Source organism: Phanerochaete carnosa (assembly GCF_000300595.1).
Source record: "Phanerochaete carnosa HHB-10118-sp unplaced genomic scaffold PHACAscaffold_3, whole genome shotgun sequence".
Classification (NCBI taxonomy): domain Eukaryota; kingdom Fungi; phylum Basidiomycota; class Agaricomycetes; order Polyporales; family Phanerochaetaceae; genus Phanerochaete; species Phanerochaete carnosa.
In genome coordinates, this window is record NW_006767630.1 from 4,143,214 (window position 1) to 4,170,701 (window position 27,488).

Consider the following 27,488-nt stretch of genomic DNA (forward strand, 5'->3'; position numbering starts at 1 on the left):
AAGAGATTAAATCTATTCTTGATCTTTAACTCTAAATTGGAAGCTTCAGACTGCTTCAAGTTATACAAATCCTCTAAGGACATTGAATTGTCCTTACTAGCCAAAGCTTACTAAGTTAACCAAGACATTAACTTGTCTTTGTTACCCTCTTATCTTACTTATCTAAAAAACCCTATTCTACTAACCCAAGTAGCTAGTCCTTAAGCTACTAACTAAACCTTCTTACAGCCCATCTTCTAAGATTCCTTAAAAGTCCCTTGTAACAGGCAAGTGAGGCTTTAGAGTACTTAAGCAGATTAGTAGGTGGTCTTTGAATTAGTCCCCCACGAACACCAGGATAGCTTGGTTGAAAGGCTAACCCAGTGAACCCTGGAAAGAAAAGATTGGGAAAACCAAATCTAAGTATTCCATACTATACCCTTCTTGCTTTTAGTTTAGAACAGACCAAACTCCATTCTCTTTTATTAAAAAGTAACCTTCTAGGATTTCTCCTAGAATCTTCCTTATACCAAACCTCATTTTTATTTTACTTACTTTTCTTATCCTAACCTTTTCTTTACGACAGCGCCCGACTCTGGCAAGAGGTCAGCGCCTCCGGGATCCTCCAAACCCCGGAGCTCCTGCAGATATTCGGCCTGCTCACGGCCCTCCCCGACTCATTCAACAACGTCGTGGAGCCCATCCTCGCAGTCACCAAGCCCGCCGATTTGAAGCTCGACGACATCCGCAACCGTCTCCTCGACGAAGCGAAACGTCGCAGCTCCTCGACCAACGTCGCCGCCTTCCACGCACCGAAGACGTCTACCTCAGGCAAAGCCAAAGCTGGCAAACCTGACGGCAAGAAGGGCAAGTGCAACTTCTGCCACTACAAAGGCCACTACGAGCAGGACTGCAGAAAGAAAAAGGCCGCCGCCGAAGAGGCGCGGAAGGGCAGCAATGGCAAAATCCAGGATGGTAAAAGTAATCCGTCCGGTAGTAGTACTGGTCACGCATCTGTACATGTAGTCACCGCCGAAAGAGCCGCTGCTCCTGAGGCCGAAATTCACTCCGCTTCCTGGTATCTCCACGGTGTGAAACGCTGGATGTTAGACTCCGGCTGTACACCACACATTACGAACGACCTGAACGACTTCGCTGAGTACAACACCTTCGCGTCGCCTACATATGCAACACTAGCAGACAAGGCGAAAATGCAAGTAAGCACGCTCGGTTCAGGTGTTGTCGAGGGCACTACGCTCGTCGACAACAAACCAGTAAACATCAGGCTAGAGAACGTTCTCTATAGCCCTGCAATGTCCGGACGGCTAATCTCCGTCTCATGCATCGAAGACAAAGGCTTTGATCTCGTCTTTGGGAAAGGACGAGCCCAAATCAAGCGTGGTAACACCACGTTTGGCATAGGCATTAAGTCCCGCGGTCAGTATTGGTTGGACCTTACTCCACCTCCACCATCTGTTGCGGTCTCCACGCACAACACCACTTCGCTCGACGTTATCCACCATCGGTTCGGTCACCTGAACTGGGAGGCAGTACGCAAGCTCGCCGCTGCTGATTCCTCTCCGGTCAAAGGCCTCATCGCCGCCGATATGGATAAACCTTCGCATCCCTGCGAAGGCTGCGTCTTGGGCAAAGCACACAGGCGTACATTCCCCACATCGTCCACCTCACGCGCTAACAAACCCTTCGACCTCATTCACTCTGACCTCGACGGACCTATGTCTGTGGTGTCCATCACGGGCCACCGATACTTCGCTACCTTCATCGACGACTGCTCCGACATTACATGGGTCTACTATCTGCGAACAAAGGATGAGTTCCTCTCCGCATTCAAAGACTTCGTAGCCCTTGTCGCGCGACAGTTCGACACGGTCATCAAGGTCTTTCGGTCAGATCGAAGGGGTGAATACCAGTCCAACGAGTTCATCAACTTGTTGAAGAAATCTGGGATCATCCACGAGCGCACGATACCCGGTACCCCACAGCAAAACGGCAAAGCTGAGCGCATGAACCGTACGCTCGTAGAAGCCGCTAAGTCAATGCTACAAACCGCCGGGTTATCACACGGATTCTGGGAAGAAGCTGTTCGCACAGCTGTGCACGTACGCAACAGAGGCCCTAAGAAAGCCATTGCATGGCGTACACCCCTGGAATGACTCACTGGCACCACACCGGACGTGTCCCACTTCCGAGTCTTCGGCTGCCAGGCCTATCGCCACATACCCGGGGATAAACGCAAGAAACTCAATGCTAACGCTGAGAGCCTAGTGTTTATCGGCTACGAGACGAATTCTAAAGGTTATCGTCTATGGGATAAATGTAGCAGAAAGATCACCACGAGTACTGATGTGATATTCGACGAGTCAATCTTCCCCAACAAACTCCTACCCTCACCGTCCTCGACACAACCGACCGGATCTACATCCACGCTGCCATCATCTGTCGAACTCGAACTACCACCCCTTAACACGCCACCGGCTCCTACGCAGCTGCCACAGCCTGTACCACCTCCTACTCAACCCACCACACCAAAACCGTCTACAGCATCCCAGATACCACGTCTTACACCTCGAACAGAGTTGTATCCAGCTCCGCCAATCCCGCCAAGTGCACCGGTCAAGCCTGAATTCAAAGGCAAGGCCAAAGCCTCACCATCTTGCGTCGTTGCCCCTCCGCCACTCCAGCCAAATCCCAACACTACCTCGTGGGACTACAATCCTTTCACCAACCCTGAGCATGCCACGACGTCATCAGGCGTCCGCCGCGGTACCCGCAAGCGTAAAGCAACTCAGAAATGGACGAGCATTTGGCCCGGAGCGACTGAAGCGGACATCGAGGAAGCACTGAACACAGGCAAGGAACCGGGCGACATCGCTGCGATCGTAGGCGACTCCTCCATCGCTGGAGAGCCGCGAACCTACAAACAAGCAGCCGATGCACCGGATTCAGCGGAATGGATGACTGCCATGCAGGCCGAAGTCACCGGCCTCCTGGAACAAGGCACCTGGGAACTTGTCGACTTACCAAAGGGTCGCAAGGCGATCAAGTGCAAATGGGTATACGTTGTCAAGCGCAACGAGAACGGAGTAGTGGATCGCTACAAGGCAAGGCTCGTAGCCAAGGGGTTCACGCAAGTTCAAGGCATCGATTACGAAGACACCTTCGCTCCCGTCACCCGTCTGGAGTCCTGGCGATACCTCATCGCCCTAGCGACCATCAAGGACTGGGAAATCCACCAGATCGACTTCGATAGAGCATACCTGAATGGAGAACTCGACGAGGAGCTCTACATGGAGCAATCTGAAGGTTTCGTAACGGACGCAGGCAAAGTATGCCGCCTGCGGAAAGCAATATACGGGTTAAAGCAAGCGGGACGAACATGGTTCCTCACGCTCAAAGCCTGTCTCGAGGACATTGGATTCGCATGCCACGACGCCGGCGACGTATCCATCTTCATTCGCCGTCAACAAGGGGGATCCACTCAAATTTTAGTGGTTTACGTTGACGACCTAACTATCATGGGAAACAGCCTCGATCTCATCCAACGAACGAAAGAGGCACTGAAGGAAAGGTTCCAACTCAAGGACCTTGGCGAACTCAAGTACTACCTCGGCATTCGTGTCACGAGGGATAGGGGGAGTCGAGCTACATACCTCGACCAGGAAACATACATCGAGTCCGTTCTCAAGCGATTCGGATACGAAGACTGCAATCCCGCATCCACACCACTCGGCACTGACATCGTACTCGAGAAGAACGAGGAAGACCCTGCGGACTGCCCACAAAACCGCATCAAGCTCTACCGCTCACTTCTCGGCTCGCTCATGTACGCCATGCTCGGGACTCGCCCCGACATCGGCTTCGCCATCGCCCGACTTTGCCAATACCAGGCAAACCCTTCACCGAAACACGTAGCTGCCGCCTATCGTGTTCTCAAGTACCTCCGCGGCACCTCCAACTATTGACTCTGTCTAGGTCAGAACGACGAGACCAATAGCCGTTTGCTTGGTTACACCGACGCAGACTTCGCGAACGACAAGGACAACTCCGTCTCAACATCAGGCTGGGTTTACAAACTCGGTAGAGGCGCGACCAGTTGGTCTTCTCGCAAGCAACGCTTTGTGGCTCAAGACACCTTCGACGCAGAGTACTTCGCAGCTGACGAAGCAGTCCGACATTTACAGTGGCTCGAAATCTTCGCTGAGTATATCGAACACCCACTCGCGAAGCCTGTCCCTCTCCACTGCGACAATAAATCTGTCGTTGATGCTGCCCAGTCACCCAACGTCAAGCATTGCACAAAACACACCCGCGTCAAAGCTCACGCTGTTCACGAGCAATTCGAAGCAGGTCTGATCGAACTCGTTAGGATTCCCGGTGTCGACAATCCGGCTGATATTCTCACAAAGCCTTTACCGGCTGAGGTACACAACCGTCACACCCAGTCTCTTGGCCTCGTTCCGTATCGCCTCGCCAAGGGGGAGTGTTGAAGCGCCTAGTGGCTCTGGCTCGGCTTTCCGCCCGGCATGGACTTAAGGTGGACATCTTAGATTAGGCGCTGCTAATACGTAGATAGTGATTGGACAATCATATGTAGTGCTCCCACGCACGGACCTCTTTATAGCAGGCTTCCCCATTCTAGCGGACTTTCAATTTTGCTTCCTTTTAGTATATAAGGACTCCTCTCGCATCCCCACTCTGCGTGCTCTTTCTCTTCGCACTCAGAGTAAGTCCCCTTCGTCGCCCTTGCGCATTATGTAGTATGCTTACCGGACCCCTGTCTAGCTAACACCGTGTGTATTAGGTATATAGCTATACAGCATGCTCTTTCCCTTCGCACTCAGACTAACACCGTGTGTATTAGATCGTGCCCGCGTGCCACTCACCAGTTCGCGCTCGCGCAGCCCAGTCGTCGTATCACGACAATAAGCCACCGGCCACGAAAAGGTCATGCCACCAGTGCGAAGTGACCGCCCTGAGACCCTAGAGTTCAAGATGCACGTGCGCAAGTGGCAAGCGAGAGAGGACCTATGAGACCAGTGCTTAAGCGCTTACCCCCAGCCATCACGGGCCCTGTCTCCGCAGCTGCCTCGGTGCGATAATCAATATCAATGTTTACCAGTGCGTTCTTCATCTGAGGTTCTGTGGGTGTCATTATTCAGCTCTCTGATCCCCCGCCAGATGACTTGTTTGATCTAATCCTGGTGGTAAGTAATCCTCGGCCATGCCAGTGCTACGTTCGCAGGCGCGTCTGATGTGCCGTTCCCTCTCCGTTGAGTCTATACTAAATATGTCAAATCATACTGGTCACATTCTCCCGGGAGAAGCTGTCTAGAATGTATGCTCTCTGCTCCAGGCGGACGATTGAGCTGTGCACGTCGACCATGAGTGCTGTGCAGACCAATCCTTCGGAAATAGGGCGAGGGTGAGCTAAGTGACAGCTATATGCTCACACCAGTGCCACTCCGCTATGAACGGTTCCACATACTGCGCCAGATGCTGCGCATGTCCGATAGGGATCAGATGGCCAGCAATGCTGTTCTTGTCTACTAGGTTTGATCAAACGTTATCGATGCCCTTTGCCCCATGGGTAAAGGATATGTATTATAATTTCGTCGTTCAGCTCTGCTCACTCCACATCTTCCAGGTCTTTCCTCCTTCCATGTCTAACTCTGCTGCCTGGTTCGTCTACGCAGAACAGCTGGTAGGTCGTGGCTACGGGCTGCCGCTGTGGCATCCTGAGCCCATCCGGTACGGCAAGGAGCCCCGCGAAGTCGAGATTGGAGATGTCGGCTACGTCTCGGAGGGACGGTTCATCCGACTATTCAATGCTATGCGTCCTAAGGGTGACACTCTCAATGCTTGTGGCATGCCGAAGGGCTTCGAGGTGCTGAAGGCGAACGAGGAAAATCTGTTTTCCGACCCGATGCATGTCGACCCAGGACCAATCTGCACCACAACTACGACATTCCGGAAGCTCGGTGCGGGGATCTCTGACTCTGCGTAAGGGTGCACTCTTGTGCTATGCACCTCTTCATTCTGATATTCTTGACAGCCAGCTTGCCGGGGCGTCGTACACGTTCAATTGCCACAGCAGCCGAGGTGCAATTGCTATCCTTGGCTCCTTCGGCCATCAAGAGTGGTACGAAAGTAACTCGGAATTCTGGGATTATACCGCAAAATATCACTCCTCTTGGTACGATTTCGCAAAGGGAAAGGGTCTTCTCATTCCACCTGAGGCAATTGTCCTCGTGTCTGGTTGGCTCAAGACCACCGAGTGGGCAGTTGCAGCCGTCTCAAATTACGGTAAAGCGCACGACTTTTCGTTCACGGCCTCTGCTGGTTCATATGCTTCCGCGAATTTCGATATATCTGGAGGCAAAGAGGTTCAAATGTCCATAGAAAAGCGGTCGGGCCCAGCATTCCGCGACGAAGACCAGCCCGCGACGGCCGACCCTCCCCAGGATCATCTCACAGAGCTTGATCCTCCAGAAGCAACGCCAGACCCTCCCGACGCGACGCTCGATCCTCCCAAGAACTCTCCAGCGCAGCGACCGGAGCAACCTTGCAATCAGAGCACGTTCCTCAGGTATTACAAGTTCAAGACAGGTCCACTAGGACTACGGCGCGAAGTAGATGTCATTCCAGATGCCAATGACATGATAGGGCCTGGCGATGAACATCATCGTCGTCGTCAGCCGCCAGGCTCGGGCGGCGGCGGCTCTTCTCAAGGATCATTCTCCCGTTTCCGCAGCTTCTTTGGTGGCCCAAGATCTGGTACCTCACCTAGTGACTCCAGCGGTCCGCGCTCTGACGAACCTCCGCGTGGCACGTCCGTGGGATCCGAAATGGCCCCGCAGACCTCCCAGCGCACCGCTGGCAGAGACCGCAGCGCGGACAACAAGTACTTCAATGTCGGAGAGGAACCGCCTAGCGCGTCTCGCGTATTGGTACGTTCTCTGGCTATTGTTCTACAAGCCATCTCTGATGCCCGCCTCAGATCCCTGATCCCCTAGACGACTTACTGGACCTAATGCTGGAGGTATGTGCTCTTGATTTATGTATACTCGTCTATCGTCACTGAAGTCAACACCAGTGTTGTCCCGGTGCAACTGCCGCCGTGGCCTGCCACGAAGAGTTTTACTCTATTTTTCCGGTCAGTCATCTCTACTTCAGAGCTAGTGGTAATGTCTCATACGTTCTCTCCTAGCCTGAAAAGTATCCCGAGGGTGTTAGAAGAGCAGACTTACAGGAGAAATTGAGCCAAGGCCTCGATGTTCAGCTGAACAAAGACGGCGGTAAGACATGCCAGACTTTCAAGTATCATCATCGCTGATCTCCCGACGTAGTGGCCTTTATCAGTAAGGGTGGTAACCCTGACTTAGCTCCCCAAGAAGTCAATACCTACGAGGACATCGCCATTCGAACTCGCGCTACATCGGATATCTCCGCTCATGCAGTGCCAGAGACGGTCTCGGTCGCTGCAGATGCGGAGCACACCCCAGATAACGATTCTGACCGTAAGTGATTTCCACAACTTGTGTCTACGAACATTCAACTCACTCTCATCGAAGCGGAGGTAGAGAGCGCCAATGAGTCGCTGCAACCTGTGGACTTAGAGCCTCTAAAGCGTCATAACACTCAGAAGACCCGGGAGAAGCCTACTCCAATGTCTATTTCCCAGCTCCACCCCATCTCTCAGAGCTCGTCCCTTTCTACCCATGGCGTACCCAATGTGTAAGTTGCGCCGTCCGGTTTGTGGCGCTTTCCGAGACTTATTGGCCGCAGGTCCGGGCCGACAGAGCCAAATGTCGAGATCTCTTCCACAGAGCAGGCAGAGCGACAGCTGAAAGAGCTGGAACAGAACGTTCCTCGGCACCCCCGCGATCTCGGGCATGGCGCAGCTGTCGAGGTACAGAGTCAGACCGGGCGGACACCATTGCATTTTGCCGCACGAAGTGGCCGTCTCGGCATTGCGCGCGCGGCCGTCGACGCTCAAGGCCGGGACAAACAGACGCCGCTGCATTTGGCTGCGCAAAATGGTCGTGTCGAAATCGCATGCACCCTTCTCGAGCATGGTGCGGCCGTCGGCGCTCAAGACAAGGACGGACAGACGCCGCTGCATTTGGCCGTGCAAAATGGCCATGTCGAAATTGCATGCACCCTTCTCGAGCATGGTGCGGCCGTCGATGCTCGAAACAAGGACGGACGGACACCGCTTCATTTGGCCGTGCAAAACGGCCATGTCGAAATTGCATGCACCCTTCTCGAGCACCGTGCAACCGTCGACGCTCTATACCAGGGCGGGCAGACACCACTGCATTTGGCCGCACGAAACGGCCATGTCGAAATCACACGCGCCCTTCTCAAGCACCGTGCGGACGTTGACGCTCGAGACATGGACGGACAGACGCCGCTGCATTTGGCCGTGCAAAATGGCCATGTCAAAATCGCACGCGCCCTTATCGATCATCGTGCGGCCGTCGACGCTCAATACCAGGGCGGGCAGACACCACTGCTTTTGGCCGCGCGAAAAGGCCATGTCGAAATCGCACGCGCCCTTCTCGAGCACCGTGCGGACGTTGACGCTCAAGGCCGGGACGGACAGACGCCGCTGCATTTGGCCGCGCAAAACGGCCATGTCGAAATCGCACATGCCCTTCTCGAGCACCATGCGTCCGTCGGTGCTCGAGACAAGGACGGACGGACGCCACTGCATTCAGCCGCGGAGAACGGCCATGTCGAGATCGCACGCGCCCTTCTCGAGCACCGTGCGGCCGTCGACGCTCAAGGCCAGGGCAGACAGACACCACTGCATTCGGCCGCGCGAAACGGCCATGCCGAAATCGCACGCGCCCTTCTCGAGCACCGTGCGAACGTCGATGCTCAAGACCAGAACGGACGAACGCCACTGCTTTTTGCCGCGGAAAACGGCCATGTAAAAATCGCACGCGCCCTTCTCGAGCACCGTGCGGCCATCGACGCTCAAGAGCACGGCGGACAGACACCACTGCATTCGGCCGCGCGAAAAGGCCATGCCGAAATCGCACGCGCCCTTCTCGAGCACCGTGCGGCCGTTGGCGCTCTAGACCGGTATGGACGGACGCCGCTGCATTCGGCCGCGTTCAACGACCGTGTCGAAATCGCACGCGCCCTTCTCGAGCACCGTGCGGACGTCGATGCTCAAGACAAGGATGGACAGACGCCGCTGGATTTGGCCATGATGCGTGGTCATAGTGGCATCAAACGCATCCTTCTTGAGCACAGCGCAGCCGTCGACGCTCAAGACCAGAAAAAATAGACGCCGTCGTACTTGGCCACGAAAAACGACCGCGTCGACATTGGACCCATCCCAAAGAGTGCGGGAACGTCGCGGTCGGATTTTGATCAGCAGCTGCCTGCGACAGGCGTCCATGACAATTTCGCGCACCCTGCGTGATAACTATGCACATATTCCTGCCAAATTCTGCTGCATAAACTGCACAAAAATCTTCTGGTGTACATATAAAAGATGAGGAATCAAGGATACGGAGGTGATGACTCCCTTGCGGGAGAGAAAGAGAGTATGCAATGCCGCCGAGATATTCTCGGTGGCTATTATGATATTGCAATGCATGTGGCCGCCGGTAAAGTCTATCCAGAACGAGAGATGAAGGGTGGCGGGGGTGATGAAAAAGATGGTAATGACCGGTCAGAGACGTGTGCGGCGAGCAAAAGGCAAGGTTTTCAGGAGCACAGGGTACTTGCGGATGCACACCCGGAAAGCCCTGGACGACCAATGGCCCGGCCGCGAGCTTGAATACGATTGTCAGGCTACAAAAATGTCGCGCCACCAGTGCGAAGTGATTGCCTTGAGATCCTAGAGTTCAACATGCATGTGCGCAAGCGGCAAGCGAGAGGGGGGACTCGGGAGCTCCGGCACCGACACTAGTAAGCCAGAGTGTTGGTTCGAAAGGTGACCCAAAGCTAAGTATCTGAGAACGCTGGAAACACATGCGGTCGTGTGCCAGTCTCGTGCTTGTCGTGGCTGACTTGGTGGCAGGTCGAGTCACTCAAGTGTAGCGATCCAATTCACCGAACACGCGAAGCACCAACTGGAACAGCTAGAGCGGAACGATTCGCGGTACAGGAGCTGGGCGCGCGAAATGCACGAAGAGGCGATTAGAGAGTACGCGAAGGAAACACAAGCAGTGGCGCAGCTGAGACGTATGTATTCCAAGCAGAAAAGTCGCTCACGCGGGCGAGATGAATCCGTTGGAGGGAGAGCATCAACTTGTCTGATTTAAGGGTGGACCTGGCGAAGATGGGCATGGTGTTCACATTCCAATGCCCCCTGCTAGTCTCGATACCAGCCACCTTGCACGGAATACTTACCAGCCGCCTCACGCGGAGGTAGCCATTGCGGCGAGCCGATCACCGTCCCACTCTCAGTCAGCGTTCTTACCAACTACCAAGTAGACTGGTGACGAGTTTAGCCCCGCACGCGAAGGGAGATTATAGATGAATTACTGTAGCAAGCTAAGATACATGCTCGGTAGTTTGTCTTGAGGGCAGCGCATGAGTGCTTGCCCTAGCCCCAGAGCTGCACAGTCGGGGACGGTGAGTGTATCGATTGGACAGAAGGTCCAGCTTGCGGTGCTGTATCGAGTGTGCTTCGTTTCTTGAGTGGGTTGCGGTCCTATGGCTGTCGATTCAACGTCGAGAACATTGACAGCTCTAACCTAGAGGTAGCTCAGCGACATCCCGCACATCCTGTGAGTATCATGTGCCCAGCACCCCTCAGGACGGCCTTCTGCCACGGTTTACATATCCAGATCCACCGTCGCTCATCCTCGTCTTCACCCGTGGTCGAGCCCCTCCTTGTCGCCTGGCTGTCCATCAACAGACTGGTCAGAGCGCGCAGATAGAGACCCACAGGTAACACATCTGTTCCGATTGGCTACGGCTTGCGCAGTTGCGATCTTCGAGCTGGGATACATACTGGGCTTGCTTCTGCCAGGATTGTTCAGGCTGATTCTGTACAGTTTGGACTGGAGACAGATTATATCGTACAATAAGCGACTCTGTTCTGTGTATGTAAGGGATGCAGGAACGACGGGAACTGGCAGGCTACTCACCGTCCGGCTTTTCCTCTGCTTGTCTCCCCTTCGCTCGCTACTCGCGCAGGCATCGATTGGAAGACCGCGGAGCTAGCGTATTTATAACCAGTTGCGCTTTAATTCGAAGGTCCCACCCCGGTTGCCGTGGATGTCATGAATAGGAAGAGCTGGAACGACGTCTTGGAGCCGCAAGGAGTGTGTACTCGCTGGGCTACTCGGCAGTGGTCTGGGCAGGTAGAGGGCGTACTGATTCTATTTCAGACAGGGAGGCTAGTGTCTTTAGTGTCTTTTGAGTTTTCTGAGCCTAGAGAGAGCGAGCGTGCACACCTCTTGCCGAATCGAAACGTTGCAATAGTACATCTAGAATGTGGTCAACATGTGGGCTACTCGATGAACTTGGGACCAATGCACCGACGGGAGTCCCGTTCCATCCGGTAGAGGCTGTCAAGGCGATGCTTGAGCTGGAACAACCGCTCTTGTGTCGTACGAGCGTCCACCATCTGCATGGTTTCGTCCACGCTGTGTGAGCAGAGTCTAGACCGCGTACGAAGACGTGACGATCCAGAGCTGGTGGGATGTGACGATAGCCTGTGACGTCACGCGTATTTTCTCTGTCATTGTCACGTCTTCTCCCAGGCTTGACCTCGGTCTAGAACCGCCTTCGACATACGTTCTCCTGCATGTACTCGTCGCGTCTGGCCTACTTGAGCCGCCGATCTCTGTCTGCCAGGGGAACTACCGGGTGTCTATGGGAGTGCGAATCAGACTGGAAGGCCCGGAAATAACCTGCACAATGCGCATTACTTCGTCTGGTTGCAGGGTGCGCTGCGCACCTTGCAACCAGGCTAAGCGATACGTCGGCGGCCGTCTGTTGATCCTTCTATATGCAGGCCATGCCTGGAGTGACGGATGTTCGAGCAGGAGGAAGCAAGGCAGCACGAAGTCGTTGAACTCGTCCATTCTGCCCACGCATTTCGCCAGGACGCTCGTGCACTGCTTTGACGGAACGAGCGACCGGGTCGATGCGGACGTATGTAACATACTTCGTTGCTGTTCGTGCATTCGTGTTTTACGGCAGAGTCTGACGCGGCATCTAGACCTCGAACGTGGTGCGGTTCTTCTCGATTTTGAAGAAGGATGATCGCAGGTAGCAGATAGTATGTCACCATAGGTATGGTCTATATCTCCCACGCGTTCAATCGTGTAGCTGAACAAGAATTCGTTCAGACACCCCTAATTGCTACGCGCTTGGCGTTCAAACCCGCACTCCCCCGCTGTGCTCTTCCTTCATGTCCAATCCACCTGCCTGGTCTGTCTACGCAGAACAGTTGGTAGGCCGCGGCTACGGGCTACCGCTGTGGCATCCCGAGCCCACCTTAGAACAGGGTGAGATCAAGGTCGGAGACGTTGGCTTCGTCTCAGAGGGACAGTTCATTCGACTGTTCAACGCTATGAACTCTGAAGAAGACCCCATCAACGCGGGCGGTGTGCCAAAGGGTTTCGCGGTGCTGAAGCCACATAGGAGACATTTCTTTTCTGCCCCGACACATGTCTCTCCGGGTCCGATTTGCACAACAACTACAACCTTCCAGAAGGCTAAGGCGGATATCCCTGGACCTACGTGAGTGCTACACTCTTGTGACCCGCACGTCGTCACCCTAAAGTTATAAGCAGCCAATCCGTTAAGGCATCATAGTACACGTTCAATTGTCATAGCAGCCGAGGGGCGATCGCTATTCTTGGTGACTTTGGTCATCAGGAGGGATACAGGAGTAACACGACTTCCACGAATATATTGTGAAGCATCACTCCTCTTGGTACGACTTTGCTGTCGAGCAGGGCTACCCCGTTCCACCTGAGGCAATTATCCTTGTCTCCAGCTGGCTCAAAACCACCGAGTGGGCAGTTGCCGCTGTCTCAAACTACGGCAAAGCGCACGAGTTTTCATTCTCCGCATGCGCCGGCTCATACGCCTCCGCGGGCTTTGAGGTGTCCAAAGGTACAGATGTCCAAATGTCCGTCGAGCAGCGGTCGGGTCCGGTCTTCGACAACGGGCGCACGCTTACGGCGCCCAATCGCCCCCAGTATCCTTCGGTGCGGCGGCTGATGCCACATTGCGACCAGTGTCTGTTCCTCAGGTACTATGGATGCTAGGAGTACGACGTAAAGTGGGCGTGACGGCAGACGCGAAAGACGTGATAAGACCTGGCGATGAGCTCTTGCCCTCTCGCCAGCCGCCCAGTCCAAGCGGAGGTGGCTCATCCCAAGGGCCATCCTCCCGCTTGTGGGGCTTCTTTGGCGGCTCGCGATCGGATACCTCACCGAACGATTTCGGCGGCTCACGCCCTGGCGAGCCTGGCAAGCCTACCCATGACATATCCTCGGTGCCCGAGATGGCCCTGCAGAACTCTCGGCATAGCGCTATTGGAGGCTACAACACAGAAGGCGCGTACACGATTGAAGAGCCCTCGACTGCGTCTCGTACGTCAGTACGTTTTACTTCGGAAGTTATGCAGATGCCATTCCTGGTATTCATTCAGATACCCGATCCCTTGGACGACTTGCTGCATCTTCTCCTGGAGGCACGTCGTCCTCGTCTATGTATAGCTTTCCTATTGGTGCTGAATTTAATCCCAGCAATGCCCCGACGCAACTGCTGCCGTGGCTTGTCATGACGATTTTTATACCGTCTTCCCAGTCAGTTGTCCCTGTCTAAATGCCAATTTGATATGTCTCACGCATGCACCCCAGCCTGAAACTCATCCAGATGGCGTACAAAATGCTGCCTTGCGAGAGACGCTGACTCAATACCTTGATGTCCACCTTGATAAAGCCAATGGTAAGAATGCCGGGCCGCAAGCTCTGGAAGCTCTTCCAAGTCTGACGTCCTAACGTAGTGGCCTTCGTGGGTAGTGATAGTAATCCATATGCGGCTTTCTCGGAAGATGACTCTGACAAGGACGACGTTGATGACAGTAACATCACATCAGCCATCTATGCTAATGCCGCACCGGAAGTAGTCCCAGCTGTTCAGATTCTAGTGAGCTTGTCGGTCGTTGAAGACTCTGATTGTAAGTCTTTTTTAATAAATAAATAAAACCTAGGGTCATGAGAAGCCTGTTGATTCGCCACCTAGTAGATGCCGATGACTTTCAGGAGGCGCTCCCTCGAGCGCGTCCTAAGACTCCGGAAACAAAGCAGCAATTAACCGGCGTGTACAACATGGCTCCGTGAGTAATGACGCTGGCAGCATAGTGGAGGCTCTAATCATGTCTCAGATTAAGCGTGGAAATGGCCCCAGTCGAGGATTCAGCGCAGCTTCACCAAAGTCACGCTGCTACTGAGGACTTGCTATGCTTTTCCATGATGCCCAAACAACTAATTTGCTAAGCGACAGTTTGTCTGCACCTGCTGGGGTTGCGGAAGTTACCTCACCGTGAGTTGTGCTGCCGTCCTCTTTGCGCTTGCCGCGACTCATCTGGTCCCAGGCCGACTCAGCCCTCGGAGATCCTTTTCACAAGAGAGGGGCAAAGGAACAACTGGAAGAGCTAGAGCGGAACTACCCGAGGTATCGCAGTCGGGCGCGCGCGAGATGCATCAGGAGGCGATCAGAGAGTACGTGAGGGAGCAGAAGCCGTATGCCAGACGGGCCAACATCAGGTGAGAGCCGTAGTCCTGCGGGTAGCAGCTTCAGCTGAGACATATGTCGTCCGAGCAGGAGGGTTGCTCATGTGGGCGGGACAGACCTGCTGGAGCTAGAGTACCAGGTTGTCACCTTCAGGAGAGGGCTTGGCGAAGGCACGTCGAGCTATGGAGAGTGATTGTTCTGGCGGACTAGGTCGGCGCTTTTCGGGCTTTGGCTTGTCATTTCCCATGCTTTCTTAACTAAGCTTGAGATTGTGTGCACATGGAACTGTGTATATATTCGACTTGCCTGCAAATTGTCGAAGCAGTTTGTACACAGAAAGCCGAGACCAAACGTGGCGAGACCGACCGTGGAGTGGAACTTATGCACCGGCGTCTAGTCGAATACACTATCTTCGGTCGTCACCGTATGTCCCACGGTAAATGATATACTACAACTTAATATTTTCCAGCTCTGACCATGCTACATCTTCTGGCTCCTTTCCCCTTCTATGTCTGACTCTTGTGCATGGTCTGTTTACGCTGATCAGCTGGTAGGCCGCGGCTACGGGTTACCTCTCTGGCATCCCGAGCCTACCCCAGAGCACGGCGAGATTGAGGTCGGAGACGTTGGTTACGTCTCAGAGGGGCAGTTCATCCGACTTTTCAACGCTATGCGCCCTGAGCAAGACCCCCTCAACGCACTAGGCGTACCAAAAGGCTTCGTGATGCTAGAGCCGAATGCGAGACACTCCTTTTCCGCTCCGACACATGTCTCTCCAGGCCCGATCTGCACCACATCTACGACTTCCCGGAAGGCCGGTGCGGGGATCTCTGACCCCACGTAAGTGTGTGCTCTTGTGGTTCGCACCTCCTTGCTATAAGGCTCTTGTTAGCCACTGTGCCGGAGCATCCTACACGTTCAACTGCCATAGCAGCCGGGGTGCAGTCGCTATTCTTGGCGACTTTGGTCATCAGGAAGGGCACAGGAGTAATCGAAGATTCCGCGACTACATTGCGAAACACCACTCCTCTTGGTATGAGTTCGCAGTCGAACAAGACTATCTTGTTCCGCCTGAGGCGATTATCCTCGTCTCTGGCTGGCTGAAGACCACCGAGTGGGCGGTTGCAGCCGTCTCTAACTACGGCAAAGCGCACGACTTTTCATTTACCGCATCCGCTGGTTCATATGCCTCCGCAAATTTCGAGATATCTGGAGGTACGGACGTTGAAATGTCTGTAGAGCAGCGCTCAGGCCCAGTTTTCGGCAACGAAGACCAGCCCGCGACGCCCGATCCATCTGATGCGACGCTTGATCCTCAGGCTCCCAGGGGTTCTCCAGCTCGACGGCCGAAGCCACCTTGTAACCAATGTATGTTCGTCAGGTACTACAAGCACAAGTCACGCGCTCTGGGGATGCGGCCCAGAGTGAACGTGAAAGCAGACGCGAAAGATATGATAGGGCCCGGCGACGAGCATTCGTCCTCTCGCCAGCCGCCCCGCCCAGGCGATGGCGGCCTACCCCAGGGGTTATCCTCCCGTCTTTGGAGCTTCTTCAGCAGCTTGAACCTTGGTACCTCGTCAAGTAACACCAGCACATCGCGTTCCAGCACGACCTCAGCATGTGTAACGGCCCCGCAGGACTCTCATGATGGCACTTCGGGAGGATGCGGCACAGAAAACGAGTGCGTTGAAATAGAGGAAGAGCCTGCGACTGCGTACCGCACATCAGTACGTTCTCTCCTCAGGTTCCGTGGATAATATTTCTGAAAACCGTCAAGATATCTGATCCCTTGGACCACTTGCTGGACCTGATTCTGGAGGTAATGTAACACTATATCACGCATATTTTCCTGTAGATATTGAAGTCAACATTAGCGTTGTCCCAACGCGATCGCTGCTGTGCTTTGTCATGATGATTTATACGCGATCTTTCCGGTCAGTTGATTCTACTGAAGAGCTGGGGTCTTATTATAATACTCTCTCTTAGCCTGACAAGTACCCAGATGACATGCGAGACATCACCTTGCAAGGTAAACTGAGCACGGGGCTTGATATCGGCTGCAACGAGGATGGAGGTAAAAGCCTGAAACTTCAAGTTTTCAATGGCCATTTAATTCTGGTTTCCTGATGCAGTGGCCTTCGTAAATGAAGATAGTGACCCTCAGGCAACTCTCCAGGGAGACTGTCCTGATGAGAGAGAGGTAAAAACCACAGCAGGCATCTCTGCAGCTGTTCCAAACTTAGATCTCTCGAAGGTTTGGGATTCAGATCGTAAGCTTCATCTTCGACCTATGGTCACGAGAAATTTATCTGAGGACGCCTCTTGGTACACAGCCGCGGCGAACAGTTCCCACACTCTTGTAAATGCAACGTATAACGAACGACCCAAACTTGACGCCATAAAGCGCAGCGTCATCAGAGGCAATCAGGGGTGGAAGGGCGTCCTTGGTCCCCCAGACAGCAAGGGTCGCGCAATCCTCCAGCTGCGCGCCAAGCCAGGCGTCCTCCCTGTCAGGCTGAACCGCCAGACAACCGAATGGTACCGCATCCTGGGCAACGAGGTCCATCGCGCGTTGGAGCTATCCGAGTTGTACCGGCGCAAGGCCCGGCGGCCGCTGGGCCCTGAGGCGCGCGGGGACCAGGACCACTTAGAGCTGCAAGAGCGGCTCCTGAAGCTGAAGGACAACCTCATGTCGCACCTCGAGCTACTCATGATAAAAGGAGCGATCGAGGGCCCACCGTACACCATGACCGACAATATCGAGCTCACCTTCCTCCGCAAGTTCATTGAGCTTCGGGCCGCGGGCATCCCCCCCAATCCGCGGCGCCGGCAAGGCCAGGTGCTTCCCTCTTTGCAACAATGCATCGACGAGTTGCTGTTCGAGGACAGCTCGACCTTACAGTCTATAAGCTGAGGCGATTGGGGCATGAAGGTTTACCGCCGAGCCCACGACAGGGCTCAGTGGAGCGCAGTCAATCGTGCCCGAAGTCAAGACGAACCGCAAACAGCTACTTCGTCCAGCTCCGGGAATGATGTCGGCGAAAGCCCGAGCGCACACACAAACGAGAAAGGCGACGAATGGTGGTCGCCGCTGAACCATCCGTCCAAGTCCAAACGACCGCCCAGATATTGGCCATTTCTTCCCACTGCGATCGTTAACCCACCAACGACTACCATCAACACGTTGACAGATAAGGCTTGTCCGGCGTCGTAAATCCCCGTAATGGGGTGTTGCAGACAGTGTATGAGTCATGTAGCTCGAATAACGGTCTTTGTTGGCAGAAAGATACAATGAATACCACCGTCCGGCTATATCCGGGTGCGTTTATTCTCGAAAGCCAAGCACGTAAGGAGCGGACGAGCCACGTAACCCCAGCTGTTTACCAGGGAAAGCCAAGTGTCATTGATTGCACATGGTATGGTTCTTTGAAGCATGATAACGCGAAAAATACGCCTTGTGTGATGCTCAGATGAGGTTCTCTACCGGCAAGATGAACCAAAGACGTGTAAGGAACCAGACTTTGAGAAGCGGATAGAAGACGCGCCGCTACGTGCAGAGTCAATAGTACGCTCTACACGCTCGCCAATACCTCAAACACGCTCTCCCACGGCTGCCTGGACGGGTAAAACTCGTCCCAGCGAGCGCAAATACAAGCGCGGGTCGCGAGCACAACCACACGATCTCTGTCAAATTGATGCCGTTCACAGGCGCGAGTCGCCCAGTCGCAGGGATTGCCAGTCTAACCCATGACGACGTTTCTCAGCGCATGACGCACTGCTCTCGTCCTTGCGTTGGCGTCACGCTCGTGCTCGTGATGCTCGTTATACGCCCAGTCGATGTCTCTGCGGAGGATCTCGCGCACGGCTTGGACACGACTCTGTCTTCTCTGCGTGCGCGTGCATTCGCAACGGAGTCTTCCTCGAGAATGTCGTCGCGTGTACTTGTCAAGGGCGGACAGATCGAACGTGTCAAGGCGACCTGTGAGAAACGTGTCAGACTTTTCACTTTGAGATCCCCGGCGAGGAAAAGGCGAACATACCAAGCTGACATCCCCGACACCTCTGTACATAATTGTACTCTGACCAACAAGCAGAGCTGAGCCTGGACAGAGATCTCGTGCGGGCACCCGAGAGCGGTTCATGCGCGCCGCGAGTGCTTGCGACCGAGTCTCGTGTGGCCGTGCATGAGCTTAGTAGGGGTGGGCTGGTAAAGTGGTGCAACTCTGGGGACGATACAACACGGAATCAGACGCGAGCGAGACGAGACAAGCCATGCAGAAGTGGTCAACTTGGGTTGGGTGACGAGAGCATATCCGCGGGTTTTGAAGCGGAGTTAGGAGCCGCGAACGCGTCCTTTTTTTCCGCTTGTTTATAAAGGCCCGTAGAACTACTGCTACATGAGGGCCTGGCCGCGAACGCGTCAGGTCCAGCACAACCACCTTATGATTCATGCCACATCCCTATGCCATGCTGAGGTTATGTAAATGACAACTTATACGAGCCGAACGACCCACGAACACGTACTATGAACTAGAGGCGGCTCGCAGCCTCCCGTTCAGGATTTGGAGTCAGCAAACGAACCTGCTCAGGAGTAATAGGTATGTCGGGCGGATGCACCTAACTGGGATTCGTGGAGTTAGAGAAAAGGATTCGCTCTCCATCTACATCTTGTGCATCGCACACCGGACTCGAGGTTTTTGCACGTTTTAGTCCAATTTCCCTCCATGTTGGACACTTCTGCTTGGCCCACTTACGCCGAGCAGCTAGCAGGTCGCGGCTATGGATTTCCCCTGTGGCATCCCGAGCTCAGCCAGTTCGGTACCGGGATTACCTATGAAGTCGAGATTGGAGATGTCGGCTTCGTCTCGGAGGGGTCGGACGACTGTTCAACGCTATGCGTCCGAGCAGTGGTCCTCTCAACGCTCACGGTGTACCAAGTGGCTTCGTAGTACTGAAGGCGAACGAGGAAGACTTCTATTCTGAGCGCACCTCTCCGGGCCCGATCTACACGCCCAACGCGATTTTTCAAAGACTAATACAGGGACCTCAGACGCTACGTCAGTCCTACACGCTTGCAATCTGCACATCCTTGTTTCAAGATTATTATCTCAGCCAGTTTGTCGGCGAATCTTACACATTCGAGTGTCCTGACGGCCGGGCGCAACTGTTATTCTCCGCGACTTCGGTCTTCGGGAGGGGTACAGGAGTAATCGCTGCTTCCACGACTACGTTGCGAAACACCACTCGTCTTGGTACGAGCTCGCGACTAAGCGTGGTTTTGCTATCCGTTCAGAGGTGATTGTCCTTGTCTCCGGTTGATTGAAGACCACCAAGTGGGTGGCCGTCTCGAACTCTGGCTCTGCAATCGATTTTTTTTTTTCATTTACTCTCGCTGCTGACTATTGTTGGCACCCGAAGCTATCTGGAAGCACACGCGGTCGCATGCTTATGCAAAGCCGCCGGGGTCCAGCTGACGACGTCCGGTTCTCAACGCCTGGAGCAGCGGCGGAGCAGCCAGAACCACCGTGCAATCGGTGTTTATTCCTCAGCTATTACAGGCTCAAGCCAATCCCATGCGGAAGTTTGTTCTCCCGTATTTGGGGTCGCCTCAGTAACGGAGGTCGTAGCGCAAAATGCGATAATCGACGCTTATCAGTGCGTTCTCCCTCTGACGTTCTGTGGGTGTCATTTCTGAGCTTTATCCAGCTCTCTGATCCCCTAGATTACTTGTTCGATCTAATCCTGGCGACAAGTCATCCTTGGCTATGTGTAATCCTGCCGTTGGTACTGAACTCAAATTTCAGCGTTACTCCACTGCGACCGCTGCCGTAGCCTGCTATGAAGATTTTCACTCCGTCTTCCCGGTCAGTCACTTCTACCCAAGAACTAGTCTAGACGTCTCACATGTGCTTCCCATAGCCTGACAATCACCCGGATGGGTTGAAGAAGGGGAACGTTATGAAAAAAATGTTATCTCGTGGCATCGATGTCCGCTTAGGCAAGCACGGCGGTAAGGGCGCGAAAGTCGGAGTGTCGTTCAACCCTGACGTCCTGGTACAGTGACCTTCGTGTGCGTGAATGACGACATACGCAAAACCCCGCACAAAGACGCGCACAAAGAAGACATCGATATCATCTACTAGCAGCGGTTTGCCCGTGCCTTTTGACATTGCAAAACACATCTTCTACAGCAATGAACGGACTCTGGAGTTGGACTCTCAAATTTGCAGTGAACCGATGCCTTTAGCTCAATAATAAAGCAAAGGAGATTAATTACGTCTTGATGGAACCGTTATATCGTCATATCTTTTAGCAGATCCTAAGACACGCCAACCTCCGCTATTGCACTGGCGTGAGCGAAGCACCATCTTCACAGCAGTGAACGACAACAGGCAAAATACAATTTGGTATGTTATGTTAATTGTACGTAGGATACGAGGTATACGAGAGATCAAGGGTATTGACACTACATATCGTCTGAAATACAAGCAAGCAAACGGAAAAGTCAATAACATTAAGATAAATCATGTAATAACTGTGCTGTCAGCTCCGCACACTAGCCAAGATCTTGAATACGCCCTCCTGCCGCTCCCTGAACGCGCGAAGCTTCGTCATGGCAAGTGCAAGTGCATTGATGCGGTTCGCGAACGCGACCGCCCGGTTGTCCGTCGACGTCGTCCGGCGGCGCGAGTCACCCGGACGCACGGCCCCGTTGGCATCCCCGTTGCCCCGCAGCACCTCGTGCCCGCCCTGCGCGTCGGCGTCGCGCTCGTGACGCTCATCGTATGCCCAGCCGACGCCGCCGCGGAGGATCTCGCGCACGCGGTCCATGCGCGGCTCGGGTACGGACCGGTCCTCGCTCAGCGCACGCACGCTCGCGAGCGTGTCGTCCTCGGCGGCCTCCCGTGCGCTGTCGCCGATGTCGCACAGTTCCTGCATGAACGGCCGCAGCTCGCGCGGGCACTCGGACAGCGCGAGCGTCTTGCCGAGGACGCCCCGGATCGCGGGCTCCGTGTGCGTCGACGCGTCGCCCGGCACGACGGACGACATCGAGATGTCGAGGATCGCGAGCGCGACAGAGGAGAAGTACGCCCGCGCTGGGTCGCGCTGCAGCTGACGCCGCAGCGAGGGCGTTCGTCCGAGCACGTCCGCAAGCGCAGCATAAAGCGTCTCGCGGATAAGCTCTATTGCCGGGGAGTCTGGGCCGAGGATTGTGGGAGATGGAAGGGGTGAGATAGAGCGGAAGGAGCTTCTGGAAGGAGATGGAGAAGGCGATCGCAGTAGGCTCGACTGGGACGGGGTAGGCGAATGTAGCGAGGTTGTGTGTGAGACTGGTGACGTTGGTTCGTATACCGGAGGTGGTACAAAGCTGGCCTTCACGCGAGAAAGACCGTGCTGCGGCGAGCCAGCGTCAATAGCTGCTTGAAGGTCCGAAGCGTATCGGTCCTGAAAGGTGCGGCGCATACTGATTTCAATGGCCACAGCGCGGAGGTCGGCCGAAATAGCTTTCAAGCCAGGATGCGGTGAGCGTGCAACGGGGGAAAGACCACAGATGACACGCGCGAGGTCGTGCTGGTGCTCTGGCGCAAGAGCTTGGATGCTCGGCACTGTAGTGGCCCATACTTCCAAGAACGGCCTGAATACCTCAGGGCAGTTGTCCGTTGAGAGATCTGTCGGAGGTGCAGATGACTTGGATGTACGGGGAAGGGGAACAGATGGAGGGTTGGTGGTAGACCGGAGCGCGGCGAAGTACAGGCATAGTGCGGGTCCTGGCTGTGTGTCAAGTGTGTACTCGAGTTGGAGGAGACAGCACTCACCAGTTATCATCAAATCGCCCTCCGCACTCGACAATAGCTCTGTATCAAGCAATCTCTCTGCCTTTGCCTGCGAAAGAGCAGACTTGAGGTAGCTGTGGAAGCAGCTTTGGACGTACTCCTCAGAGAGGAGGACCTTTTCTGTCATGGTGGGAGTTTCGTTGTCGCGTAGGACGTCTGCAAAGCTGTTGAACGCGTATTTGTACTCTTTTGCGACGGCCTCGGCAGCCCCGCACAGCCCAGGGCGGGGAATGCAAGTGAAGGCAGTGAGGAGACGGGAGCGAGATGTAATTAGGCCGGAAATTGAGGGCAGTGCGTCATGGGCGCTTACCACCGTCTGTCTCTGACGCTTTGTCAGACTGTCTCGGCCTCGACTTACCTCTGGGTAAGCAAGCAGTTAATGCAGCAATTGACACTAGAATGATATCTGCCAGGAAGCACACCAATCACACCTTTACGGAATACTTGTCGACGTTTTCAGCAAGATTGCAGGCCGCAAACTGCCTGAGACACGACACAAATTTTTCGATGTCCTTCGACGGTGTAAGTCGCAACGCGCTCACTTAAGGAGAGGTAATCTGTTTAGAACAATTTAATTGCTGCTAAATAGAAGAAAAAAACCAACCACCATAACGTTGCCTTCGCAACGAGCGCGAGCTGTATGTCTATAATCCACGTATGCTGCACATTTGGCGACCTGGCTGTGCAGGAAGAAGGCGAGGCTAACTTCTAATATCATGGGAGCATGAGCATGAGCTCAACGGACTGCGATCTTGCTCAGCATTCATAGGAACCTGCATCGCCCTCAAATCGGCATTTTGTCCCGATAGCTGGGCGTTCTTTTCAACGTTGTTCATCAGGCGTTCAAATCAGGTATATATCCCATAGCTGCGCTTGCCAAGACACCGCTAACTCAGTCTCTTGAAGGCGGTTCTTACCTGTCTCTCGCCAGCTGTAACATCCAATGACCTCAGCCGCAGAGATCTACGCAAACCAGCTTCTTCCTAGGCGTCACGGGCTGCCGCTCTGGCAGCCCGAACCAACCAAATTTGGCGAGGTGCTCATCGGCGATGTCGGATTCATCCTGGAGGGGTGCTTTTACCGCCTCTTCAACGCGATTCGTCCGGCAGATGATCCGGTGAATGCCCACTTTGGCGTCCCACCCGACTTTGTACCGCTGCGATACAACGAAACCGCGATGCTGCATACCACGGCCAACTATCTGCCGCCAGGCCCGCTGCACAGCTCCTCCATGCGCCAGATCAAAGTCGGTGGCGGGGCCTCTGCGTGAGTTCCGCTGCCTTTGCTCGTTTGACCTACCTACTAACATGCAGTCCAGTTACGGCGCAGGCGCCGCCTACAAGTTCAGTTGCAAGAGCGACCAGGGCGCGCTCGTCGTGCTCGGCGATCACGCCACCCGTTCGCTGGTTCTCCAAAGCTGCACCGCGTTCCAACAGTACATGCACCAGTACCATGACGCGTGGCACGCGTTCGCTACCGCCCTCGGGCACACGCTCGACTCGTCCGAGATCGTGCTCGTGTCCGGCTGGCTCAAAACGTCATCTTGGGCACTCGCGGCGTGCACGAGCTGCGGGCGCGCACACGAAGTCTCCATCCAGGCGCAGCTTGGGTCGATGGCCGGTGTCGAGTTCGGCATCGAGATCGCAGAGGACGCCGCACTCTCCTTCGAACAGCGAAGCGGACCAACACGAGAGTGGGTGCCAGAGGATGGCAAGTTTCCGCGGGATCAGTGCCTGTTCCTGAGGTACTACAAGATGAAACGACGAATTTTCTTGGGCAAGAGGCTCGTTGCGGCGGGGTCGCGCGAACAGAGCCTGACAGATTCCGATCAGGCGATGCTCACGAAGATCCTGGCAGACAATATCGATGGATGCCTGTCATCATCAGACGATTTTGCAGAGAGGGCAGCTGACTCGTCGTCGCAGACGGTATGCGCTGACGATGATGTCAGCGAGCTCGAGATTCAAGAAGAGCCCCAATCTCTGTACCATGCAAGTGTCTCGATATTTCAGTATGCTCTGGACGCTGGTCAGTGCTGACGCGTATTCCAGGACCCGATCGACGATCTACTCGATTATATTCTCGCGGTATGCTTAGGAGCCATTTGTCGCGACCCGAAGTGACTGACGTCCGCTTGCAGGAATCTGAGGCTGAGGTTGCCATCGCAAGTCACGACGACTTGTTTGACCTCTGCTTAGATGGTGTGTCCTATCTTTTGGTAGCTATCGTGCTTCGACTGATGGGTAGCAGGCTGGCCGCAAGACTGGCCCGCCTTCTTGACAGAGCAACGCCCATCAACTCATGTTGATGCCGATGGAGGTGAGCCGTGCCACCTGAGGAAAATTAGTTCATTAATTGACAGATACGACGTATATAGTGGGTCGCATTCGAGTCGTGCAAGACTCTACCCTAAAAGCCGTCAACCCGGCCGTGAGCATGCCGACGCACAGCAATGCTTCAGAAGCCGCAAAACAGCAGACGGTGCCGAACCGCCCGCCATCACCTGCACACGAAGCGTTCTTTACAGGCGGCCCTAACATGGCACCGTGCGGCCATGCGTTCGGCGACTACTGCTCCGACTGCACCGTCTCCGACGACGAGTTTGACTCCGAGACGCACAGCGACGAACTCAGCGAGCTCGACTGGTCAGAGCAGGCTGACGGCGGGCCCTACGCGCAGGCAGACCGACAATATCTGCTTCTTATGGCCCTTGAACTGCTCCGACGTGTCGAGCGCACAAGGCAATCCGGCCGCTGGTCCGAGAGACAAGGCGCAGCCGGCCCCGAAACTGATCCCGTTAACACCTTCTCGAACACGTTCTTCCGCGACCCATTCCCTACACACAGCGCCTCTTCCAAAGAGAGGAGGAAAGATCGCATACCCGATCCGGGCAAGTACTCTGCGCGGGTGCTCGCTGCCGCGCCGCTCGCGCACGTGTTCCTGTACCGTGCGTGCATGAAGTGGGCTGCGCGCCCAGGCATCAACGCGGCAGCACATTTGTCAATCGGCGTCGCAGCGGGGGCGGTGCTGTACAAGAAAAGGAGGCTGAAGAAGATATCGTCCGGTCGCAGTGGGATGCGGGTGATGCGTAATTCGGCGATGTAAAATCTTCCGAGTTCATACAATGGAACTTCATAGCTCGATTCGTGGGCCAATTAAAAACAAATATTTGTTATACATATATAATGAATTCCTATGTTGCTCAATTTATGTAGCCTGTAATGAGCTTAGCAGCAGTAAAATCACATGTCGACATGTACACAAACACCAAAATACGCCATGACTTCCGCGCCCATCTCTCCCATCACTTTCTGCGCACTCTTTTTCTTTCATCACCACACTCCTCGGAATAGTCTGCAACTTGGCGTTTGGTGGGTGGACTAGATGGACCTGCTTCCGCATTATTGGCCGGCGTGTTGCCCGGAGGTGCGCTGACTACGGCGAAGCCGCTATGTTCATCCTTTCGTCGTTGAATCACCGCCTCAGACTCTGTGGACGCAGCAGTCGGACCATCGCTCTCCCAACCATTGCGTACCCGGATAGACAGCCATTCCACCTTCCTCTGTATGCTGATTCGGGTAGCCTTCCTTGAATGCCGGATGATACTTGAGCCACCGCAGATGCGTTTCTGTCAAGTTCGGATACAGCTCGTTGACTTTCGCCTTCGGGATACGCTGCATCGCACATAATTTCAGACAGGATGACACAACACGGACACAGCAGAGTACATACATGCCTCAGAACTTGCCGTACAGCGACCGAGTGACCACCATAAGGGTCCGCGAGTTCCTTCATGAATGGACCATTGGCCTTCTTTTTCTGCGGTCTGGTAGCGAGATGGTGCAGCACGCGGTCGTCACGCAGACCGCCAGAGTACTCCAAATAACGCGGGCGACCGTTCCACGGTACAGTTCGGAGCCGCATGAGTTCGTTCCAGATAATATTATTATGGTAGATTCGACGAAGGGCAGCGCAGGTCGCAGCGAGAGCGAGATGCTCTCGCACGCCGAGGTCCGGAGAGACGAGAATCATGTCAATCACTTCACGTGGAATGCGGAACGGCCAGTCCGCTATATCTTCCGCACGCTTTTTCTCATGCTCCTTTCTCTCAACCTCACGTTTACAGGCTTTCAGTGCCTCCTGGTGTGCTGCAGAATAGAGTTCTGCATATATCATGAGCGCCCGGCGTGATGAAATAGCCAAAATATACTGGATATTACCTGAAGAGGGCATGCGCGACAGCTCTTCTGAGCTCTTGCATACAAGCCAGTTGAACTACGCACTGAGTTCGAAACAAACCTTTGATGTTCTAGTATTCTTGAGCAGGATATAATGGCTACCCGGAGCTCCATCAAAGTCGGCCGCCTGGCGAAATGGCATCGCGTCTGACTACGAATCAGGAGATTGCAGGTTCGACCCCTGCGGTGGTCATCGGCTTTTTTTCATTTTTCTTTCATTGTCTGTTCAAACTTCATGGCTCCAACCTAAGGCTCCAACCGTTTAGTTTACGTGTAAACTTTTTTCGTAAACACACAGTAAATGGTTGTAAACGTTTATAAACAGTTTATAAACAGTAAACAAACAGTTATTACAGAGATCTAACCTACTCTAGTGGATTGCACCAGATTAGCCTCTGAGAAACCTGTGTGAGCATACTGCTCTACTTCAGCCTGAAAAGAGAGGTACAAATGTCACAACACAAGGCGCTTGCTTGATGCGCGAGAGAAAAGCGAGGCCGCAGCTTCCTACTTACAATATTGATGTCCCAAACACTAGGCCCGACTCGGACATGTATAGATAGTGCACCTACTCATGCGTACAGGGAAGGAGCATTGCGTGTGTCACATCCCAAGCACAGACCGGCCATCGGACGCATCTGAACACTCCATACCTCAAGCATCGTGCTATGGTCTTCCCTATGGCCCGCTG

The 27,488-nt window shown here is 54.3% G+C and overlaps 8 protein-coding genes and 1 non-coding gene across 9 annotated transcripts; 8 read left to right on the forward strand and 1 right to left on the reverse strand.

Moving 5' to 3' along the window:
- Positions 1-5,613: 5,613 nt before the first annotated feature.
- PHACADRAFT_117831 (uncharacterized protein) lies at positions 5,614-7,531 on the forward strand. Its single transcript, XM_007393958.1, has 6 exons — positions 5,614-6,000; positions 6,053-6,947; positions 6,998-7,039; positions 7,094-7,153; positions 7,208-7,295; positions 7,347-7,531. The coding sequence occupies exons 1-6, from the start codon at positions 5,660-5,662 to the stop codon at positions 7,523-7,525; spliced, it is 1,605 nt and encodes a 534-aa protein (XP_007394020.1). The 5' UTR covers positions 5,614-5,659; the 3' UTR covers positions 7,526-7,531.
- A 450-nt stretch (positions 7,532-7,981) lies between these two features.
- PHACADRAFT_47113 (uncharacterized protein) lies at positions 7,982-8,230 on the forward strand (the record flags this gene model as incomplete). The annotated part of the gene is made up of 1 exon (XM_007392688.1): positions 7,982-8,230. A coding segment is annotated over one exon (249 nt), but the record flags the coding sequence as incomplete, so codon positions are not given.
- A 447-nt stretch (positions 8,231-8,677) lies between these two features.
- Positions 8,678-8,956, forward strand: PHACADRAFT_52198 (uncharacterized protein; the record flags this gene model as incomplete). Its single annotated transcript, XM_007392695.1, has 1 exon — positions 8,678-8,956. A coding segment is annotated over one exon (279 nt), but the record flags the coding sequence as incomplete, so codon positions are not given.
- Positions 8,957-12,356: 3,400 nt separating this feature from the next.
- On the forward strand, positions 12,357-14,208 carry PHACADRAFT_182971 (uncharacterized protein; the record flags this gene model as incomplete). The annotated part of the gene is made up of 7 exons (XM_007393959.1): positions 12,357-12,717; positions 12,856-12,913; positions 12,936-13,190; positions 13,235-13,585; positions 13,734-13,935; positions 13,994-14,167; positions 14,201-14,208. Exons 1-7 carry the CDS (start codon positions 12,386-12,388, stop codon positions 14,206-14,208), a joined length of 1,380 nt encoding a protein of 459 aa, XP_007394021.1. The 5' UTR covers positions 12,357-12,385.
- Positions 14,209-15,215: 1,007 nt separating this feature from the next.
- Positions 15,216-19,044, forward strand: PHACADRAFT_182972 (uncharacterized protein). The gene is made up of 7 exons (XM_007393960.1): positions 15,216-15,564; positions 15,617-16,451; positions 16,502-16,543; positions 16,599-16,658; positions 16,711-16,798; positions 16,857-16,994; positions 17,058-19,044. The coding sequence occupies exons 1-7, from the start codon at positions 15,233-15,235 to the stop codon at positions 17,636-17,638; spliced, it is 2,076 nt and encodes a 691-aa protein (XP_007394022.1). The 5' UTR covers positions 15,216-15,232; the 3' UTR covers positions 17,639-19,044.
- Positions 19,045-19,373: 329 nt separating this feature from the next.
- PHACADRAFT_207500 (uncharacterized protein) lies at positions 19,374-20,992 on the forward strand. Its single transcript, XM_007393961.1, has 4 exons — positions 19,374-19,652; positions 20,529-20,588; positions 20,644-20,734; positions 20,785-20,992. The coding sequence occupies exons 1-4, from the start codon at positions 19,449-19,451 to the stop codon at positions 20,865-20,867; spliced, it is 438 nt and encodes a 145-aa protein (XP_007394023.1). The 5' UTR covers positions 19,374-19,448; the 3' UTR covers positions 20,868-20,992.
- A 111-nt stretch (positions 20,993-21,103) lies between these two features.
- Positions 21,104-23,253, reverse strand: PHACADRAFT_253221 (uncharacterized protein). Its single transcript, XM_007393962.1, has 4 exons — positions 23,167-23,253; positions 22,870-23,116; positions 22,542-22,777; positions 21,104-22,493 (listed from the first exon to the last, which is right to left on the reverse strand). Exons 3-4 carry the CDS (start codon positions 22,684-22,686, stop codon positions 21,268-21,270), a joined length of 1,371 nt encoding a protein of 456 aa, XP_007394024.1. The 5' UTR covers positions 22,687-22,777; positions 22,870-23,116; positions 23,167-23,253; the 3' UTR covers positions 21,104-21,267.
- Positions 23,254-23,450: 197 nt separating this feature from the next.
- Positions 23,451-24,774, forward strand: PHACADRAFT_117841 (uncharacterized protein). The gene is made up of 2 exons (XM_007393963.1): positions 23,451-23,805; positions 23,873-24,774. Exons 1-2 carry the CDS (start codon positions 23,503-23,505, stop codon positions 24,596-24,598), a joined length of 1,029 nt encoding a protein of 342 aa, XP_007394025.1. The 5' UTR covers positions 23,451-23,502; the 3' UTR covers positions 24,599-24,774.
- Positions 24,775-26,918: 2,144 nt separating this feature from the next.
- PHACADRAFT_t35 lies at positions 26,919-26,990 on the forward strand. Its single transcript has one exon. It is a non-coding gene; the product is annotated as a tRNA-Arg (tRNA).
- Positions 26,991-27,488: the final 498 nt, after the last annotated feature.

Bases quoted from the DNA above. Each gene is read 5' to 3' on its own strand.
- PHACADRAFT_182972 (XM_007393960.1), top strand. From the start codon at position 15,233: ATGTCTGACTCTTGTGCATGGTCTGTTTACGCTGATCAGCTGGTAGGC. The intron at 16,544-16,598 runs GTAATGTAACAC...AGTCAACATTAG, and splicing joins TGCTGGACCTGATTCTGGAG to CGTTGTCCCAACGCGATCGC. The intron at 16,659-16,710 runs GTCAGTTGATTC...ACTCTCTCTTAG, and splicing joins ATTTATACGCGATCTTTCCG to CCTGACAAGTACCCAGATGA.
- PHACADRAFT_117831 (XM_007393958.1), top strand. From the start codon at position 5,660: ATGTCTAACTCTGCTGCCTGGTTCGTCTACGCAGAACAGCTGGTAGGT. The intron at 7,154-7,207 runs GTCAGTCATCTC...GTTCTCTCCTAG, and splicing joins AGTTTTACTCTATTTTTCCG to CCTGAAAAGTATCCCGAGGG. The intron at 7,296-7,346 runs GTAAGACATGCC...CTCCCGACGTAG, and splicing joins TCAGCTGAACAAAGACGGCG to TGGCCTTTATCAGTAAGGGT.
- PHACADRAFT_117841 (XM_007393963.1), top strand. From the start codon at position 23,503: ATGACCTCAGCCGCAGAGATCTACGCAAACCAGCTTCTTCCTAGGCGT. The intron at 23,806-23,872 runs GTCGGTGGCGGG...ACTAACATGCAG, and splicing joins CCTCCATGCGCCAGATCAAA to TCCAGTTACGGCGCAGGCGC.
- PHACADRAFT_207500 (XM_007393961.1), top strand. From the start codon at position 19,449: ATGTTGGACACTTCTGCTTGGCCCACTTACGCCGAGCAGCTAGCAGGT. The intron at 19,653-20,528 runs GTGTACCAAGTG...CTCAAATTTCAG, and splicing joins TGGTCCTCTCAACGCTCACG to CGTTACTCCACTGCGACCGC. The intron at 20,735-20,784 runs GTAAGGGCGCGA...GTCCTGGTACAG, and splicing joins CCGCTTAGGCAAGCACGGCG to TGACCTTCGTGTGCGTGAAT.
- PHACADRAFT_253221 (XM_007393962.1), bottom strand. From the start codon at position 22,686: ATGACAGAAAAGGTCCTCCTCTCTGAGGAGTACGTCCAAAGCTGCTTC. The intron at 22,494-22,541 runs GTGAGTGCTGTC...ACACACAGCCAG, and splicing joins GGGCGATTTGATGATAACTG to GACCCGCACTATGCCTGTAC.